The following is a 19,008-nucleotide window of genomic DNA, read 5'->3' on the forward strand; positions in this document are numbered from 1 at the left end:
GAATGAGTTTAGATGATCTGCCACAATCGTTCCTCCATCCATCCTCAAAGAGCACAATTTCTTTCTTAAGAAAAGTTTGTTTACTAATGATTTTCCCTAATAAATGTCTCCCAACATCTTCCACATGGAATGTGTGGTTTTATCCTCATAGACATTCAATAAAATTGAATCCACAAGACTCAATCTTATTAGTCCTCTCGCTTTCCAATCTAATAGATCCCAATCTTCCTACTTCACACTTGAAGATCTATTATCAAACACTGTGATCCACAGATCTCGATCCACTAGCATATCTTCAACTTTAAGTTTTCACAACTCAAAGTTTGTGCCATTGAACTTTTCAATGTCCAATCTTCCTAACGTACCAACCATCTCAAATTTCTAGACAAATTTTGCAAACTCCCAATAAAACCAAATTGACACAAAAAGCCAAACCCTACTCAACAAGGATAACACAACTAGCTAGGCTCTGATATCACTTGTGAGGAAAGCAATAGTGCGTAAATACTTTTCAAAAGTCAAATGATAAGGAAATACGCAACAAATTTTTTTGGAGATGCACAATTATATAAAATAATAAAAATATAAAAAACAAGAAACATGGAAAACAAGATTTAATGTAGGAAATCCTTCGAAGAAAAAACCCACCACCCAAAACCCCAAGCAAAATTTTGTAATACTAAAAATAAAATTTACATAAACACTTCAAATTTATTGACTTACAATCAACCTGACATTCATCATAACTTCTTCACAACTCTTGCAGCCATTTATGCACATTGCAATTCGGTAAAGAAACCATTACATTACTGCTCACAACGAAAACAGTTTTCAATCACGAAGTGGCCTTCGGTCACACAGGTCCCTTTGATGACACAGACATCTTTGAAAATGCAAATGGCTCTGGTGATGTGGACGCCTTCGATGACGCAGACGACTCGGGTGATGTGTATAAGCTTCGGTGAAGCAAACGCCTCCGGTCAGTCCATCATCACACTTTGGCGTACGGTCGACTCACCATATGCCTTAGAGAAAATACAATGTACAATGACTTTCCTCCATCACGCGGTAAGATGGACGCACCGTATGGTGAGGCTCATCACCATCGTACGGTGTTCGTCATTTTAACGCTATATTTGTAGCATTTCCTTGTCTTATATGTCATAATGTAATTAAATGAGACTTCCCTTACTAGAGGAGGAATGAACATCCTAAAATTTTGAGGATTATACTCCATGAAATGCTCAAAAAATTCTAATAAATCACCCAATTTTCACTATCTTGCAAACCTTCATCATGCTCAACTATAGAGCCACTGCTGCTCATTGTGCCAAAAATTGGAAACAAGAAAATATAAATCGAGGCCCTGAAAATGAATTGGAATCCCCAGTGACATGTTAAAGTCGAAAAAAGTAAATATTAATCGACGTCCTGAAAAAAAAAAAAAAAAATTGAATTTAAAATGAGGGAGCTCTGCTGGCGGTTTTCAAAACCGTGTCATCTGTTCTTGAACGCATGAAATGCACCAAGAGCGAACAGACAATTGTAGAGGAATTACCTTCCCTGGAATCCAAAGATGTCAACGCCATATATTTTTCTACATCTTTCTTTTTTCATAAATCCCCGTGCATTAATTTCAAAATGTCTGTTCCATACATTAATTTCAAGGTTGAGAACCAGGTCCCAAGTCTCTGTACAACTTTCACAAAACAAAAATCGATGCAATCCAACAAGCACAGATAATTAATCCTACTCATTGATAAACATTTGGACAAAAATAAGAAATGCGCACATTTAATCCTTGGCTAACAAGCACGAAGGAGGGATTTCAGATGGTAAAATGAAATGCATGCAATGATGTAACTTATGATCCAAACATTCCTTAGACGGGCTTCTGTTGGTACGGAAACTTCCTTGAAATTCATCCCTTCTGTCAAGCCTTTTCTCTGAAATTCCAAAACCTTATTACGGCCATTAATTCTCCTGTAATGCAGAGCTCTGTCCAAGATTTCCAAACCTCTGCTTCCATTTACATCATTTCCACTCACGTCATCCAAGCGGACGCTAACTTCACTCATCTTCAAACTGGTGGATGAAATTCTGCACTTCATCTCAACGATACATTTTACAAAGTTCTTGCATGGCAATATGCCCAGTACAGCAGGTAATAAGCTGCCAAATTGCACAAGAAATTTCACTCTTGAAGCAGGTTGTCTCTGCTCAGCTAAGGGAATCCAACTTGAAAGATTAGCGGTCTGCCCCGTCCTCTTGTTGATTAGAATCCAGCTCAACTTTATATTTTCCATCAATTTCCTCCATATTTCACCCTCTTTTCTCACCCAATCGACTGACATGATTGTGGGCAAACCATCTCCATCAGTATCAATGACATCTTCAAGATTAATGATGTCAGTCTGGAAAGGAGATTGAAGGAACCACCCTGGACAATCGCCTGCATGTGGAACCCCCCACACGATCTTGGAAAAGATGGGTTTATTTTCATATTGCACATCCACAACCCACATTAAATCACTAGACTCATGAGCCTCCATGCTACCATCATGCTGATTATAATGACTCGGAATGGCCTCATGGTCAGAAGAAGATGCATTAATAACAGAGAAACTATTTGCGTAGAATTTTCTAAAGCCACCGAGTGAAGAAGAGATGAGATTTTTAAACGGTGGGTTTTGCGTGGAAGGCCATCGAACGGAGCACACATCTTCCCACAAACTCTCCTGGCTTGAAATGGAGCAAAACTGTGAAGAAACACATGCCACCTTTGCAAGTGTTTTGCTATCCACACGACCTAAGATTTCTGTGAGAACATAGTCGTCTAAATTAGTCATGTTGAAATTGGTACTTCTCCCAATCAAACCAGTCTTATAACTTCGGAGTTTCTGAGACGCGAGAAACTCAATATAGTTTCTCAAATGAGAGTGGATCTTATAATAATTCGCTTCTCCCAAATACGGCCACAAGTTATGGCCCGCTTTTGAATGCGCCCTCCTGCAGTCATGTTTGTTGCCTTCCCTTTGTTTTATTGAGCTGATTAGGTCAAATTGGTTTGGCTTTGGTGTTTTATTTCTCAAAACTCGGGGTTCGCATCCGAATCTTTGGAAAATTCATTAATCCCGCGTTTTCTAAGGGAACGAAAATGATTTAAATGCATCGATGTGAACGCTAGCTTGTCTTTTGTCTTCGGGGAGGGTGTATGTACGTCGACTTTTGTCTTTCTAATTTCGAGTCTTGTAATATATTTGTACTATAAATAAATTAATTCATTATAAAATGAAAAAGCTTAATCAATGTTAGTCAAAGTCTACTTGCTTTTGGAATATATGAGAAATGCTCGAATATTATATTTTATAAATAAATATATTTATTAAAAAATAATGTAACTCTTTTTTTTTTTAAATGTCATAAGGATATATTATTCTATCATATTTAAAATAAAATTTTGATTTTTTAAATATTAGATTTCCTACATTTCAGACATGACATTAGTTTTGACTTTTGAATATTGACAAATCTTCGTAAAGGAATCTTACACTTCACTTGTCCTTATTGTCTAATTGTAATAGATTATTTTCTCATAATTGTAATAGATAGTTGTACTACAAACAAATAATACTACAAATTATTTATAATAAAGATAAAACATATAATTGATGTTAGTCAAAATATATCTGCTTTTAAATATATAAGAATGTTGAATATTATATTTTAAAAATAAAATATGTATTTTTAAAAAAATTTAATATATCATAATCATGTATTATTCCGTGTGCCATAATTACAATAAAATGTCCACTTACTAAAACTAGACTTGCTTCACTCTAGGCATGGTACTAGTGGCTGAACTTATAAATGTTTACAAATTTTCATAAAGGAATTTTGTAGTTCCCTTGTCCTTTTTGTCTAACTGAAATAGATTATTATCTCATAATTGTAATTATATTTGAAACATAAGTTTTACATTGTTATCATATTTTTTTCTACTTGTAATAGTAATATATAAAAGCCTCATGAGCTTGAGCTTTCAACATTCATATTTGTTTATTTATTAAATTTTTTCATCCCAATCATTTTTAAATAGGTTAAACACTTACAAAATACTTTCTACTAGAATATGAAATAATTATAAATATTTAATTTTTTAAAATAATGCTCCCATTAATAATTTTCATCTCTTCAAAAATTAATAAAAAATTACTATCTACTATGTTGAACTTGCTATATTGAACTTGTTTTAATTTATATACACATGAGTTCCTTGAGGGGTGGAAATCCTACGAGATGGCTTATTCATATTAAGGGGAAAAAAAAGGTATTGGTAGTGATAAGCAATTAAGGTATAGGAATTAGATCTCTTTTTCTCAAGGTACTAAACCAATATGGGATTTGTACAAAATGTATTTCAAAATGCAAAGTATTAGACTGAGCAACGCCTACAGGAGGGGTGTAACCATATTCCTTAATAATGTCTCTATGTTTTCCATCATTTCTCTAGGGATAGAACTTAATCCTTCTTTACAAAAGAATAAGAAGATGGAATTTGGAGAAAATTTGTAACATGACTAAGATTGACAAGAAGAATATATCAAAGCAAAGGCATTGGTAGTTCAAGAAGGATAGGAGAATGCCACAACTATAGTAGAGGAGATTGTAAATTGAAGAGGTCATAAAAAAATTAAGGCATATACTTGAAAGGAAGATGTGATCTTAGTCAAAATGCATGCCTTATGATCTCACAATCTATATATGGAGAATCATCAAATAAGAAAATAAAAATGATGCAAGGAGAAAACATGGAAAAGAAGACCCTTCCTATCATATGAGAAAATAAAACTTCAAAAAAGAAAAAGAATATAAAATTTTCAATATAATGATATTGGCTCAGTTTATGTTTCACGCTTCTCATTAGAGAATTTGGCAATAAGCTATTCTAATAAGGTTAAATCAAAACTTCTAGATGTGGAGGGTAAGGTAAAGATAAATTTTGATTTAATTAGGAAAGAAGGTCATATCCATAAAAAATATATTATGGAAAAATCCACCTAGAAATTGGAAATAGAAAAAGGAATGTGTTCCATAGGGATCAAGTTTTTCATCAAGTTTTAGCTTTCAAGAAGATTCAACATGAAATAGAGGCTTCAAAGAAGCATTACCGAGGTTTTCATCCTCATCCTTTTATTAAAACTATAGAGGGAATTACATCATTATATAAACCTTAGAATTTTGGATTTCATATTTCAAATAAGGAAAAGGAATGTCATAAGATAGTCAATCTATTAGATTTAGTGGTAAAGAAATTGAAATAGAAATGATTTTTAGGTTTCTAATAAAGAAGGATAAGAAAGGATGTCTTTGTTTTATTTAAGTCATTAATAATTTATAATCTCACAAAAATTGAGATAAATAAAATTGAGTTAGTATCCAAATTTCTAAATCAACATGTATAGTTAGGATTAGATAAACTACCATTGTGTCATGGCACCCTTAAACCCACTTTGGTTCTCCTAAGCATGATCTTGTAATAGTACATGATTTTAGGAGTAAAAAATGAGTATATATAGACATTAAGTCAATAGAAAAACCCAATACACTTAAATTTAGTCCCATAAGGGTTGTAAAGATATTTAATTAATTTAAAAATAAAATAAAGGGGTTTTAGATTTGGAGAAAATATTATACAATAATTATTAAATAGGATTTTAAAATAAGGACTATCGAGAAAAAATATTTACTCAAGGAAATGTCTCAACAAATTAATATTAGGGTAATCATTGGGGTGGAGAGGTACTCAAATACAAGAAAATCAACACAAGGTAATTCTTTGTTGGAAAAAAAAGAAAAAGAAAAAGAAAACTATTCAATCCATTTTTGAGAAGGTATAGTACATCCTCTTTAAGAAATATCTAATTAAATAATGAAAAAATGTGGTACTATGGAAGGGTTAGTGGTTTAATTGAAAAAGGATATAAATTAATTGATGCTCCTATTAAAAATAAGATAAGAACAAAAATTTGGAGAGTCCTAAATCAATGCCAACAAGAGAGAGGAATATGTAAGTTGTTGGTGATTATTATTGGTTTAATTAAAAAATATTCATTAAAATTTACTTAGAATTTTGCACTACATATAAGGAGATTCCATTGTAAGAAATTAGGAGTTTACATCTTATTTTAGCACATTGTGTAGGATAGTTCCGCTTTAGCTAGTGATAGTTGTTAACTCATTCTACTTTATTTGTGAAATCCACCTTCAATGCTCTTAAAAAATTAATATCCTCACATTCTTGCACATACTTCATTCTACAATCAAGGATAATCTGCCTTAGGTGGACATGTAATGCATGCTACAATTTTTTGCTAACAACTTGAATTCATAGGTTAAGTAATTGATTATCTAAGACTTGTAGGTCATCTTAAAATATAAGAACCTATAATTTAAGAAATTTTAGCTCCTAACCTTTAGTGATTTTGTGCACAATGGATGTATATGTTCTTCATCAACTCTTTTTCATTCCTAGTCCATTTTATTTCATTTTTATCTATGTTGATTTTGACCTCAAAGTTACCCCTTCTTAGGAAACCCTAGTATAGGTTGAACCAAGTTGACCTATACTAGTATAGATTTTTGTATCCCTAACTAATAATTCTATGAATGTATGTGAAACAATCATATTAGTTGTTATATTATCATTGATGTCAATTTTTAGTTGATTAGACATTATGCCAATTCAATTAGTGCCATATCATTTGATTGACGAAGATGATTTGAAGAAAGTATGTGGATGAGTTAGAGTATTGAGTTGTATGGTCTTCAGTGGGTACTTGAATGTCTTGGATAGTGATAATGTAATGTTGGTTTGATTGTTTCACAACCATGTAATCTTGTAATGTAATAAGCTAAACAAGCTACATTGAGAAATAAGGTAGAAGAAGGAAGACATTGTTCACTAATTAACTACAATTATCATTGAGTAGTTGGAAAAGGAAGTTAAAGGTTAGTGTTAATCAAGAAAGTTTAATGTTAATTGAGTGATGTATTTCCCAAGTAAAATGTTATGTTCACTGAGTAACAAATGGAAGAACAAGTTTAGAAAGATGGAATTTGAGGCCAACTTATAATGAAAATAAAGAATGTTCCAAGCCTAAAGTCAAATTATGTTTCTAGATCTACGACTAGAAAAAAATGATGAAGATCTAATGACGGAGATTGAAAAAAGATAATAATGAACATAAATTTCTATGAAAGTTATATTTTCTAAGTGACTAAACTCAATGAATATGGAATATACAGATCTGATTAAGTGAAAAAACATGGAAAAATTTAGAAGCAAAGAGACTACTATTTAAGGAGATGTTTGAGAAAGTTATTGGTTGTTGATCATTGGTGTAATTGTTGGATAAGTACATAAAAGTGTGACATTGTTGAAGTTGTAAGAAGCAAGGGGAATTGAGAAGAGTAGAAGGAAGTTCAAGTAGAGTTAACTGAAAAGTGAAAGAGTAAAGGTACGAATGGGATAGAAGAAAGAGATCAAAAAGAGACCAAGTAGAATAGAGATCTAAACAACTTAGGTAATGCTAAACCAAACATATCATTTGAACTATTTCTTTCTAATAATTGTAGTACAAAAATAAATTTATCGAGTGGATCTAACAAGATTGTGAAATCATACATGGTAACGTTGATTAGTAATGTATGTAATTGCTTTAGATTAGGTCACTCTTTGGACAAGATCAAGGAGTGATAATGTCTAGATGACCTTTTTGTGTAAATCCTCTAACTATGTGACATTAATAATGTGTATGTAAAACTTTGATAAGGTTGGGTCCTTGTCAAGCTCACTTCTAAAGAGTGAGATTATTTGAGTTGTCAGTAAATGGTTTTACCCTTTATAGGGTTTCCACATTAAAATATTTGTTCCAATTGTGTGAACCTTTTTGTGTTGCAAGTTATTTTTTCATAATATTTACTTATTATTGCTAGAAAAGCTAAGATTAATTACTGATACACGGTAATAATAGAAACTACAAGTTAAAAATTTGGCATTAATTGATTACAAAATTGAATTTTTTAGTTGAATGAGATCACTGAGTTATTATTTTTTATGTTTATGAAGTATGATTAGTACTAAAGTGTTTTAAGGGATTGTAAGATAACTAAGTCAACCTTGGTCTCAGTTATCTAACAATTGGTATCAGAGCATATTATTTGGAGAAATAAGTTTAATGGAACTTGAGGTAAAAATTAGAACATGAATAAGAGACTAGAGGTACTAGAAAGTTGCACAAGGAGAATTTCTCCTCATAGCATGATAGAATTGTTAGAATTATTTTAGAATAATTGGGGGAGGGGGTGGTGGTGGTGAATCAATTATTCTTAGGTCCAAATGTACCAATTGAACTTTTAAATACCTCAAACAATGTAGATCTATTCTTTCAACAACTCAGTCTCTATACAAAATTAATATTCAATAAAATGTTCTTCATTGTCCCAATAGTAACTAACTTGGAGAATGATAAACATTAAATAGTAAAATATTTCAAACAATATTCACACAAGTATGATGCAAGGATTTGATGTAGAAACCCAATTTGAGAAAAACCATGAGTAACATGTTACACGATTTTTACTCTTTTGAAGTGAGTTCTATTAGAAGCCAGACCTGTTAAAGGTTACAATACACACTATTATGTGCGACCATGTTAAAAGATTTAATCACCCTATTAGGAGTGGCCTTGTTAGAGGAATTAAGAATATTCTATTAGAATGTCATCTTGATTAAATATTTTACAAATGACTGTTAGGTCAACCTAGATTAAAATATTTTAATTGATACAATGGTTAGAAAGTAACAACAGGTTGATTTGACAAATACAACTCACTTTGCAAATACAGATCACAATGTAGCTCATCTACTAATTCATTGAATGGACTTCATTCATATCTCCATCATTGCCTCTGATTTGTTTGAAAAATCCTTCAAGCAATCACTCTCCACCTTTGTTGTGCTCCTTCTTCCATGGTCATTTCCAGTAAGAGTTTTTATTTAGAATTTAGACTATTATATAAAGATTTTTCATAGTCTTCATGCATGCAAATTCAAACTTCATGAAGAGAAATTGGCATATTATTATTTGTTTCAGTCAACCTATAGTTCATGCTACATGTGGCCCAATTTTATCTATAGTTTATATGGAATATTCTTTGTAACACCCACCTATAGTTGTATGAAAGCTATTATAAATAAAGGCCATATAGTCATGCATAATCAATCAATGAAAATTACTTGGCTCGCATTTCTCCTATATTGATAGCACTCTATAAAAAAACATCTTTCCAATGTCTTCATTGGTCATAATGTAATCAAATGGGACTTCCCTTACTAGAGTATACTCCATGAAGTGCTTCAAAAAATTCTAATAAATCATCAAATTTTTGCTATCTTGCAAGCCTTCGTCAAGCTCAACTATAGAGCCACTGTTGCTCATTGTCCCAAAAATTGAAAACAAGTAAATATAAATTGAGGCCCTCAAAATGAATTGGAATCCAGCGTGACATATTAAAGTTCAAACAAGTAAATATAAATCGATGCCCCGAAAACACAAAAATAAAATAAAATTACAATGAGGGGTCTCTGCTTTTTCAAAACCGTGTCACCTGTCCTTGAACCTATGAAATCTACCAAGAGCAAAAATGAGACAATTGTAGAAAAATTACCTTCCCCTCAACCCAGAGATGTCAGCACCATATATATTTCTACAACTTTATTTTTTCATAAATCCCCATGCATTAATTTCAAAATTCTTCTTCCATAATTAATTGTTAAGGCTGAGAACGATTTGGTCCCAAGTCTCTCTACAACTTTCACAATAGAAAAATCAATGGAATCCGACAGGAACAGACAAATCCTACTCATTGATCAACGTTTGCACAAAAATAATAAATGAGAACATTTAATCCTTGGCTAACATGGCACGGAGGAGGGATTTCAGATAATAAAATGAAACACATGCAATGATGTTACTTATGATCCAAACATTCCTTCGATGGGCTTTTGTTGGTACGACAACTTCCTTGAAATTCCTCCCTTTTGTTAAACCTTTTCTCTACAATTCCAAAACCTTATTACGACCATTAATTCTCCTGTAACGCAGAGCTCTGTCCAAGATTTCCAAACCTTTACTTCCATTTGCATCAATTTCGCTCGTCTTCCAGGCGGACGCTAATTTCAGTCATCTTCAAACTGGCTTGATCACCACTTGATGAAACTTTGCACTTCATCTCAACGATACATTTTACAAACTTGCATAGAAACATGTCCACAATAGGTAATAAGCAAGTGCTAAAGTGCACAACAAATTTCACTTTTGAAGTCGGTTGTCTCTGCTCAGCCAAGGGATTCCAACTTGAAATATTTGCAGCTTCCCCTGTTCTCTTGTTTATTACAATCCAACTAACCTTTAAATTTTCCATCAATTTCCTGCAGATTTCACCCTCTTTTCTCACCTCATGGACCGATATAATTGTGGGCAAACCATCTCCACGAATATCCATGACATCTTCAAGATTAATGATGTTAGTCTGGAAAGGGGATTGAAGGAACCACCCTGGACAATCGCCTGCAAGTGGAACCTCCCACACGATCTTGGAAAAGATGGGTTTCTTATCGTAATGTACATCCACAACCTTCATTAAGTCACTAGATTTATGTGTCTCCATGCTACCATCATGCTCATAATGACTCTGAAAGGCCTCATCAGAATCATTAATAATACAGAAACTGTTTGCATAGAATTTTCTAAAGCCGCCGAGTAAAGAAGAGATGAGATGTTTAAGCTGTGGCTTCTATGTGGAAGGCCATCGAATGGAGCATGCATCTTCCCACAAACTGTGAAGAAACACGTCACCTTTGCAAGTGTTTTGCTATCCACACGATCTAATATTTCCGTGAGAACATCGTCGTCCAAAGTCATGTTGAAATTGATGCTTCTGCCAATCAAACTAGTCCTCTCATCATGAGATTTGTGAGAAAATGGCCTTCCAAAACATGAGTTTTGTGTCTCTTTATAGAATATACTCAGAACTGTTGACTTACAAATGTTAAAAGTGATAGGAGAGAAAGGACAGAAAATTGGATCTTTACACGGAGAGGCGTTCTATACAATAGCAGCACAAATGCCCAGCACGGGAATATGCCAAGATTCCTGTCAATAAAAAAGAATTGGGAGCAGTTACAAACTTCCAAATTAAATATTAAAAAAGAATTCTCGAAATAATAGCTGGCCGAAATAATAGGGAGCCAAATGGAGGCCGAAATAATAGATGGCCAACATAAAAGACAATAAAAAATATTTCCAAAATAATAACTGGCAAAGAAGATGCCAAATGAAACCCGAAATAATAGAGTTCGAAATAATAGGCTCCTATAAATTTTAATAAATTACATATATTCTTTTTTAAAATATGAAATAAAAATACAAAATTAATTTTTTTTAAAGTGAAAATTTTTTTAAAAAAAAATTTAAAATAAAAAAAAATTTTTTAAAAAAATTTTAAAAAAATAAAAAATAAAAAATAAAAAAAATAAAAAAATTAAAATTAAAATTAAAATTAAAAAAGAAATTTTAAAAAACGAAAAAACAAAAAAAAAAAACATTATGTAAATGGTGGTCGCAGCGTGCGGTAGTAACAGCCGCTGCTGTCAGCGGCAGTTACTATCGGCAATGACACACATGTCAGTGCCGACAGTAACTGCCGCTGACAGCAGCGGCAGTTACTGTCGCACGCTGTGTAAGAATGGGGTGGCAGGGGTGGTGGCCCGTCACCTCATTTAAATTTTTTAATTTTTTTTTTTGAAATGAAACGCATGCGAAACGCATCGCGTAAAACATTTTTTAATTTAAAAAATTATTATCAACGACGATGTGTAGCGATGTGTACACATTTCATATGTGTATTTTTAAAAAATTTAATTTTTTAATGTTAATTTGAATTTCAAATTTGAGTGGAGTAGTGGAAATTGAAAGGTCTTTTTAGTGGAAATTGAAGAGTTTCTTAATGGGAGATGAAGAGTTTTTTCCGTGGGAGATGAAGAGTTCTCTGTCTCATTATAAAACACTCATCTCCTCTCATTTTTCTCGTCATTTGTAAAAGAATACATTTGCAGAAGACAAGTTTTCAGTAAAGCTTCATTGTTTTTGTTGAGAGAAGAAAAGAGGGAGATAAATCATTTGGAAAAGCATTCTACATTTGAAGATCACCAAGTAGATCAAAAAGCTAAGTAAGTTTTTTATTTATTTTTTGTTTATATTAAGTTTTATTTCGCATTTTGATTATTATCCGCATTAAGAATTGTAGTTACACTATTTACATTTAGTTGTAAGTTATTTTTAAAATTAGATTTCTTAGCTTTTACATCGTTGTATTCAAATTTACATTTGCATGTTTCATGCATAATTTATATATAGTTGCATGTTATATATTTAGATATGATTTGTGTACATCATTGTTTTTTCATATTTTTCAATGTTTTTTATAGATTAATGTTGTATTTTGTTTTCTATAATATTTCATATGGACGGCAATGCCGCCATATCAATATTTTTTAAAAATAGTGATTTATAAATTTAATGATTACTATTTTCATTTACAAAAGTAGTTTGATTTATAATATTTTTTTAATTAAGAATAATATATTGATTTATATTAATATTCTGAGTTAGATTACTATTTCGATCAAAATAATTTTGTAATCAACATTTAGATTATAATTAATTCTTAGCTGTGTTTTCTAGGTAGATTGTATTAATTGTTACATATTATAATTAATATATTTACATTGTTGATTATAATTAACTGTTACATATTAATATTTGAAAAATGGATGGCAATGCCGCCATATTTCCAATATTTAATAAAAGTACCCATTTATTTAATTTTAAATATGAAAAATCAAATTTAGACTTTTAATTTTGTTATTTGAAAATTAGAGTAACCATATGTTTATTTTAATTAATGATTATTTTTATATGCAATTTTAAAATAATAATTATTAATTGATAAATAGGAGATAATTTCCACAGCTAGTCAAATTGTGATATGAATATCAGGATTTAACTATGTGATTTTGAGTCAAACTCGATGACCCATATTTCATGAGTAGTGATTCAACATGAATCCATCTCTCATGAGAATAAATGGAACACTTAGCACTCATTGGATCTAGGTGATGCTCACAGGGGTGAAGCACCGGGACTTCCCGAGAGGTCACCCATCCTAGTACTACTCCAGCCTGAGCGCGCTTAACTACGGAGTTTCCTCCTTAGTTAAACCCAAAGCTTGCAACCCCATTTGCAAAACCTTCACCAAGTGTTGTGCCTTATGAACCATTCATTAGAAAGCCCCTTAAGCTCATCAATTGATAAGTAGGAGATAATTTTCACAGCTAGTCAAATTGTGATATGAATATCAGGATTTAACTGTGTGATTTTGAGTCAAACTCGATGACCCATATTTCATGAGTAGTGATTCAACATGAATCCATCTCTCATGAGAATAAATGGAACACTTACCACTCATTGGATCTAGGTGATGCTCACAGGGGTGAAGCAGCGGGACTTCTCGGGAGGTCACCCATCCCAGTACTACTCCAGCCTGAGCGCGCTTAACTACGGAGTTTCCTCCTTAGTTAAACCCAAAGCTTGCAACCCCATTTGCAAAACCTTCACCAAGTGTTGTGCCTTATGAACCATTTATTAGAAAGCCCCTTAAGCTCATCAATTGATAAGTAGGAGATAATTTCCACAGCTAGTCAAATTGTGATATGAATATCAGGATTTAACTGTGTGATTTTGAGTCAAACTCGATGACCCATATTTCATGAGCAGTGATTCAACATGAATCCATCTCCCATGAGAATAAATGGAACACTTAGCACTCATTGGATCTAGGTGATGCTCACAGGGGTGAAGCACCGGGACTTCCCGGGAGGTCACCCATCCCAGTACTACTCCAGCCTGAGCGCGCTTAACTACGGAGTATCCTCCTTAGTTAAAACCAAAGCTTGCAACCCCATTTGCAAAACCTTCACCAAGTGTTGTGCCTTATGAACCATTCATTAGAAAGCCCCTTAAGCTCATCAATTGATAAGTAGGAGATAATTTCCACAGCTAGTCAAATTGTGATATGAATATCAGGATTTAACTGTCTGATTTTGAGTCAAACTCGATGACCCATATTTCATGAGTAGTGATTCAACATGAATCCATCTCTAATGAGAATAAATGGAACACTTACCACTCATTGGATCTAGGTGATGCTCACAGGGGTGAAGCACCGGGACTTCCCGGGAGGTCACCCATCCCAGTACTACTCCAGCCTGAGCGCGCTTAACTACGGAGTTTCCTCCTTAGTTAAACCCAAAGCTTGCAACCCCATTTGCAAAACCTTCCCCAAGTGTTGTGCCTTATGAACCATTCATTAGAAAGCCCCTTAAGCTCATCAATTGATAAGTAGGAGATAATTTCCACAGCTAGTCAAATTGTGATATGAATATCAGGATTTAACTGTGTGATTTTGAGTCAAACTCGATGACCCATATTTCATGAGTAGTGATTCAACATGAATCCATCTCTCATGAGAATAAATGGAACACTTAGCACTCATTGGATCTAGGTGATGCTCACAGGGGTGAAGCACCGGGACTTCCCGGGAGGTCACCCATCCCAGTACTACTCCAGCCTGAGCGCGCTTAACTACGGAGTTTCCTCCTTAGTTAAACCCAAAGCTTGCAACCCCATTTGCAAAACCTTCACAAAGTGTTGTGCCTTATGAACCATTCATTAGAAAGCCCCTTAAGCTCATCAATTGATAAGTAGGAGATAATTTCCACAGCTAGTCAAATTGTGATATGAATATTAGGATTTAACTGTCTGATTTTGAGTCAAACTTGATGACCCATATTTCATGAGTAGTGATTCAACATGAATCCATCTCTCATGAGAATAAATGGAACACTTAGCACTCATTAGATCTAGGTGATGCTCACAGGGGTGAAGCACCGGGACTTCCTGGGAGGTCACCCATCCCAGTACTACTCCAGCCTGAGCGCACTTAACTACGGAGTTTCCTCCTTAGTTAAACCCAAAGCTTGCAACCCCATTTGCAAAACCGTCCCCAAGTGTTGTGCCTTATGAACCATTCATTAGAAAGCCCCTTAAGCTCATCAATTGATAAGTAGGAGATAATTTCCACAGCTAGTCAAATTGTGATATGAATATCAGGATTTAACTGTGTGATTTTGAGTCAAACTCGATGACGCATATTTCATGAGTAGTGATTCAACATGAATCCATCTCTCATGAGAATAAATGGAACACTTAGCACTCATTGGATCTAGGTGATGCTCACAGGGGTGAAGCACCGGGACTTCCCGGGAGGTCACCCATCCCAGTACTATCCAGCCTGAGCGCACTTAACTATGGAGTTTCTTCCTTAGTTAAACCCAAAGCTTGCAACCCCATTTGCAAAACCTTCACCAAGTGTTGTGCCTTATGAACCATTCATTAGAAAGCCGCTTAAGCTCATCAATTGATAAGTAGGAGATAATTTCCACAGCTAGTCAAATTGTGATATGAATATCAGGATTTAACTGTGTGATTTTGAGTCAAACTCGATGACCCATATTTCATGAGTAGTGATTCAACATGAATCCATCTCTCATGAGAATAAATGGAACACTTAGCACTCATTGGATCTAGGTGATGCTCACAGGGGTGAAGCACCGGGACTTCCCGGGAGGTCACCCATCCCAGTACTACTCCAGCCTGAGCGCGCTTAACTACGGAGTTTCCTCCTTAGTTAAACCCAAAGCTTGCAACCCCATTTGCAAAACCTTCACCAAGTGTTGTGCCTTATGAACCATTCATTAGAAAGCCCCTTAAGCTCATCAATTGATAAGTAGGAGATAATTTCCACAGCTAGTCAAATTGTGATATGAATATCAGGATTTAACTGTGTGATTTTGAGTCAAACTCGATGACCCATATTTCATGAGTAGTGATTCAACATGAATCCATCTCTCATGAGAATAAATGGAACACTTAGCACTCATTGGATCTAGGTGATGCTCACAGGGGTGAGCCACCGGGACTTCCCGGGAGGTCACCCATCCTAGTACTACTCCAGCCTGAGCGCGCTTAACTACGGAGTTTCCTCCTTAGTTAAACCCAAAGCTTGCAACCCCATTTGCAAAACCTTCACCAAGTGTTGTGCCTTATGAACCATTCATTAGAAAGCCCCTTAAGCTCATCAATTGATAAGTAGGAGATAATTTCCACAGCTAGTCAAATTGTGATATGAATATCAGGATTTAACTGTGTGATTTTGAGTCAAACTCGATGACCCATATTTCATGAGTAGTGATTCAACATGAATCCATCTCTCATGAGAATAAATGGAACACTTAGCACTCATTGGATCTAGGTGATGCTCACAGGGGTGAAGCACCGGGACTTCCCGGGAGGTCACCTATCCCAGTACTACTCTAGCTTGAGCGCGCTTAACTACGGAGTTTCCTCCTTAGTTAAACCCAAAGCTTGCAACCCCATTTGCAAAACCTTCACCAAGTGTTGTGCCTTATGAACCATTCATTAGAAAGCCCCTTAAGCTCATCAATTGATAAGTAGGAGATAATTTCCACAGCTAGTCAAATTGTGATATGAATATCAGGATTTAACTGTGTGATTTTGAGTCAAACTCGATGACCCATATTTCATGAGTAGTGATTCAACATGAATCCATCTCTCATGAGAATAAATGGAACACTTAGCACTCATTGGATCTAGGTGATGCTAGCAGGGGTGAAGCAGCGGGACTTCCTGGGAGGTCACCCATCCCAGTACTACTCCAGCCTGAGCATGCTTAACTATGGAGTTTCCTCCTTAGTTAATCCCAAAGCTTGCAACCCCATTTGCAAAACCTTCACCAAGTGTTGTGCCTTATGAACCATTCATTAGAAAGCCCCTTAAGCTCATCAATTGATAAGTAGGAGATAATTTCCACAGCTAGTCAAATTGTGATATGAATATCAGGATTTAACTGTCTGATTTTGAGTCAAACTCGATGACCCATATTTCATGAGTAGTGATTCAACATGAATCCATCTCTCATGAGAATAAATGGAACACTTAGCACTCATTGGATCTAGGTGGTGCTCACAGGGGTGAAGCACCGGAACTTCCCGGGAGGTCACTCATCCCAGTACTACTCCAGCCTGGGCACGCTTAACTACGGAGTTTCCTCCTTAGTTAAACCCAAAGCTTGCAACCCCATTTGCAAAACCTTCACTAAGTGTTGTGCCTTATGAACCATTCATTAGAAAGCCCCTTAAGCTCATCAATTGATAAGTAGGAGATAATTTCCACAGCTAGTCAAATTGTGATATGAATATCAGGATTTAACTGTGTGATTTTGAGTCAAACTCGATGACCCATATTTCATGAGTAGTGATTCAACATGAATCCATCTCTCATGAGAATAAATGGAACACTTAGCACTCATTGGATCTAGGTGATGCTCACAGGGGTGAAGCACCGGGACTTCCCGGGAGGTCACCCATCCCAGTACTACTCCAGCCTGAGCGCGCTTCACCCCTGTGAGCATCACCTAGATCCAATGAGTGCTAAGTGTTCCATTTATTCTCATGAGAGATGGATTCATGTTGAATCACTACTCATGAAATATGGGTCATCGAGTTTGACTCAAAATCACACAGTTAAATCCTGATATTCATATCACAATTTGACTAGCTGTGGAAATTATCTCCTACTTATCAATTGATGAGCTTAAGGGGCTTTCTAATGAATGGTTCATAAGGCACAACACTTGGTGAAGGTTTTGCAAATGGGGTTGCAAGCTTTGGGTTTAACTAAGGAGGAAACTCCGTAGTTAAGCGCGCTCAGGCTGGAGTAGTACTGGGATGGGTGACCTCCCGAGAAGTCCCGGTGCTTCACCCCTGTGAGCATCACCTAGATCCAATGAGTGCTAAGTGTTCCATTTATTCTCATGAGAGATGGATTCATGTTGAATCACTACTCATGAAATATGGGTCATCGAGTTTGACTCAAAATCACACAGTTAAATCCTGATATTCATATCACAATTTGACTAGTTGTGAAAATTATCTCCTACTTATCAATTGATGAGCTTAAGGGGCTTTCTAATGAATGGTTCATAAGGCACAACACTTGGTGAAGGTTTTGCAAATGGGGTTGCAAGCTTTGGGTTTAACTAAGGAGGAAACTCCATAGTTAAGCGCGCTCAGGCTGGAGTATTACTGGGATGGGTGACCTTCCGGGAAGTCCCGGTGCTTCACCCCTGTGAGCATCACCTAGATCCAATGAGTGCTAAGTGTTCCATTTATTCTCATGAGAGATGGATTCATGTTGAATCACTACTCATGAAATATGGGTCATCGAGTTTGACTCAAAATCACACAGTTAAATCCTGATATTCATATCATAATTTGATTAGCTATGGAAATTATCTCCTACTTATCAATTGATGAGCTTAAGGGGCTTTCTAATGAATGGTTCATAAGGCACAACACTTGGTGAAGGTTTTGCAAATGAGGTTGCAAGCTTTGGGTTTAATTAAGGAGGAAACTCCGTTGTTAAGCGCGCTCAGGCTGGAGTAGTACTGGGATGGGTGACCTCCCGGGAAGTCCCGGTGCTTCACCCCTGTGAGCATCACCTAGATCCAATGAGTGCTAAGTGTTCCATTTATTCTCATGAGAGATGGATTCATGTTGAATCACTACTCATGAAATATGGGTCATCGAGTTTGACTCAAAATCACACAGTTAAATCCTAATATTCATATCACAATAATTATTAACTTTTAAGCATCAATCTTTTAGAAGTGGAAGGCAATGCCGCCATTTTTTTAAATATTATAATACTAAGCAATTTATTATAATATTAATTATATTTGAAA

The 19,008-nt window shown here is 34.9% G+C and overlaps 2 protein-coding genes across 2 annotated transcripts; both read right to left on the reverse strand.

Annotated features, from left to right (window-relative positions):
* Positions 1–1,805: 1,805 nt before the first annotated feature.
* Positions 1,806–3,172, reverse strand: LOC149531273 (putative F-box protein At2g36090). The gene is made up of 2 exons (XM_089808310.1): positions 3,096–3,172; positions 1,806–3,009 (listed from the first exon to the last, which is right to left on the reverse strand). The coding sequence occupies exons 1-2, from the start codon at positions 3,170–3,172 to the stop codon at positions 1,806–1,808; spliced, it is 1,281 nt and encodes a 426-aa protein (XP_089664436.1).
* Positions 3,173–10,209: 7,037 nt separating this feature from the next.
* On the reverse strand, positions 10,210–10,988 carry LOC149531274 (F-box protein At2g27310-like). Its single transcript, XM_089808312.1, has 2 exons — positions 10,923–10,988; positions 10,210–10,758 (listed from the first exon to the last, which is right to left on the reverse strand). The coding sequence occupies exons 1-2, from the start codon at positions 10,986–10,988 to the stop codon at positions 10,210–10,212; spliced, it is 615 nt and encodes a 204-aa protein (XP_089664438.1).
* Between the last annotated feature and the right edge of the window lie 8,020 nt (positions 10,989–19,008).

The sequence above is a fragment of the Cupressus sempervirens genome, chromosome 11, assembly GCF_028749045.1.
Source record: "Cupressus sempervirens isolate cs-2001-9-10 chromosome 11, ASM2874904v1, whole genome shotgun sequence".
Taxonomy (NCBI): Eukaryota; Viridiplantae; Streptophyta; class Pinopsida; order Cupressales; family Cupressaceae; genus Cupressus; species Cupressus sempervirens.

What these genes read in the sequence shown, in the direction of transcription:
- LOC149531273 (XM_089808310.1), bottom strand. Translation starts at nt 3,172, where the DNA reads ATGCATTTAAATCATTTTCGTTCCCTTAGAAAACGCGGGATTAATGAA. An exon ending in GATTCGGATGCGAACCCCGA is followed by an intron (nt 3,010 to 3,095) that starts GTTTTGAGAAAT and finishes ACATGACTGCAG; the next exon opens with GAGGGCGCATTCAAAAGCGG.
- LOC149531274 (XM_089808312.1), bottom strand. Translation starts at nt 10,988, where the DNA reads ATGACTTTGGACGACGATGTTCTCACGGAAATATTAGATCGTGTGGAT. An exon ending in ATAGCAAAACACTTGCAAAG is followed by an intron (nt 10,759 to 10,922) that starts GTGACGTGTTTC and finishes GAGGCCTTTCAG; the next exon opens with AGTCATTATGAGCATGATGG.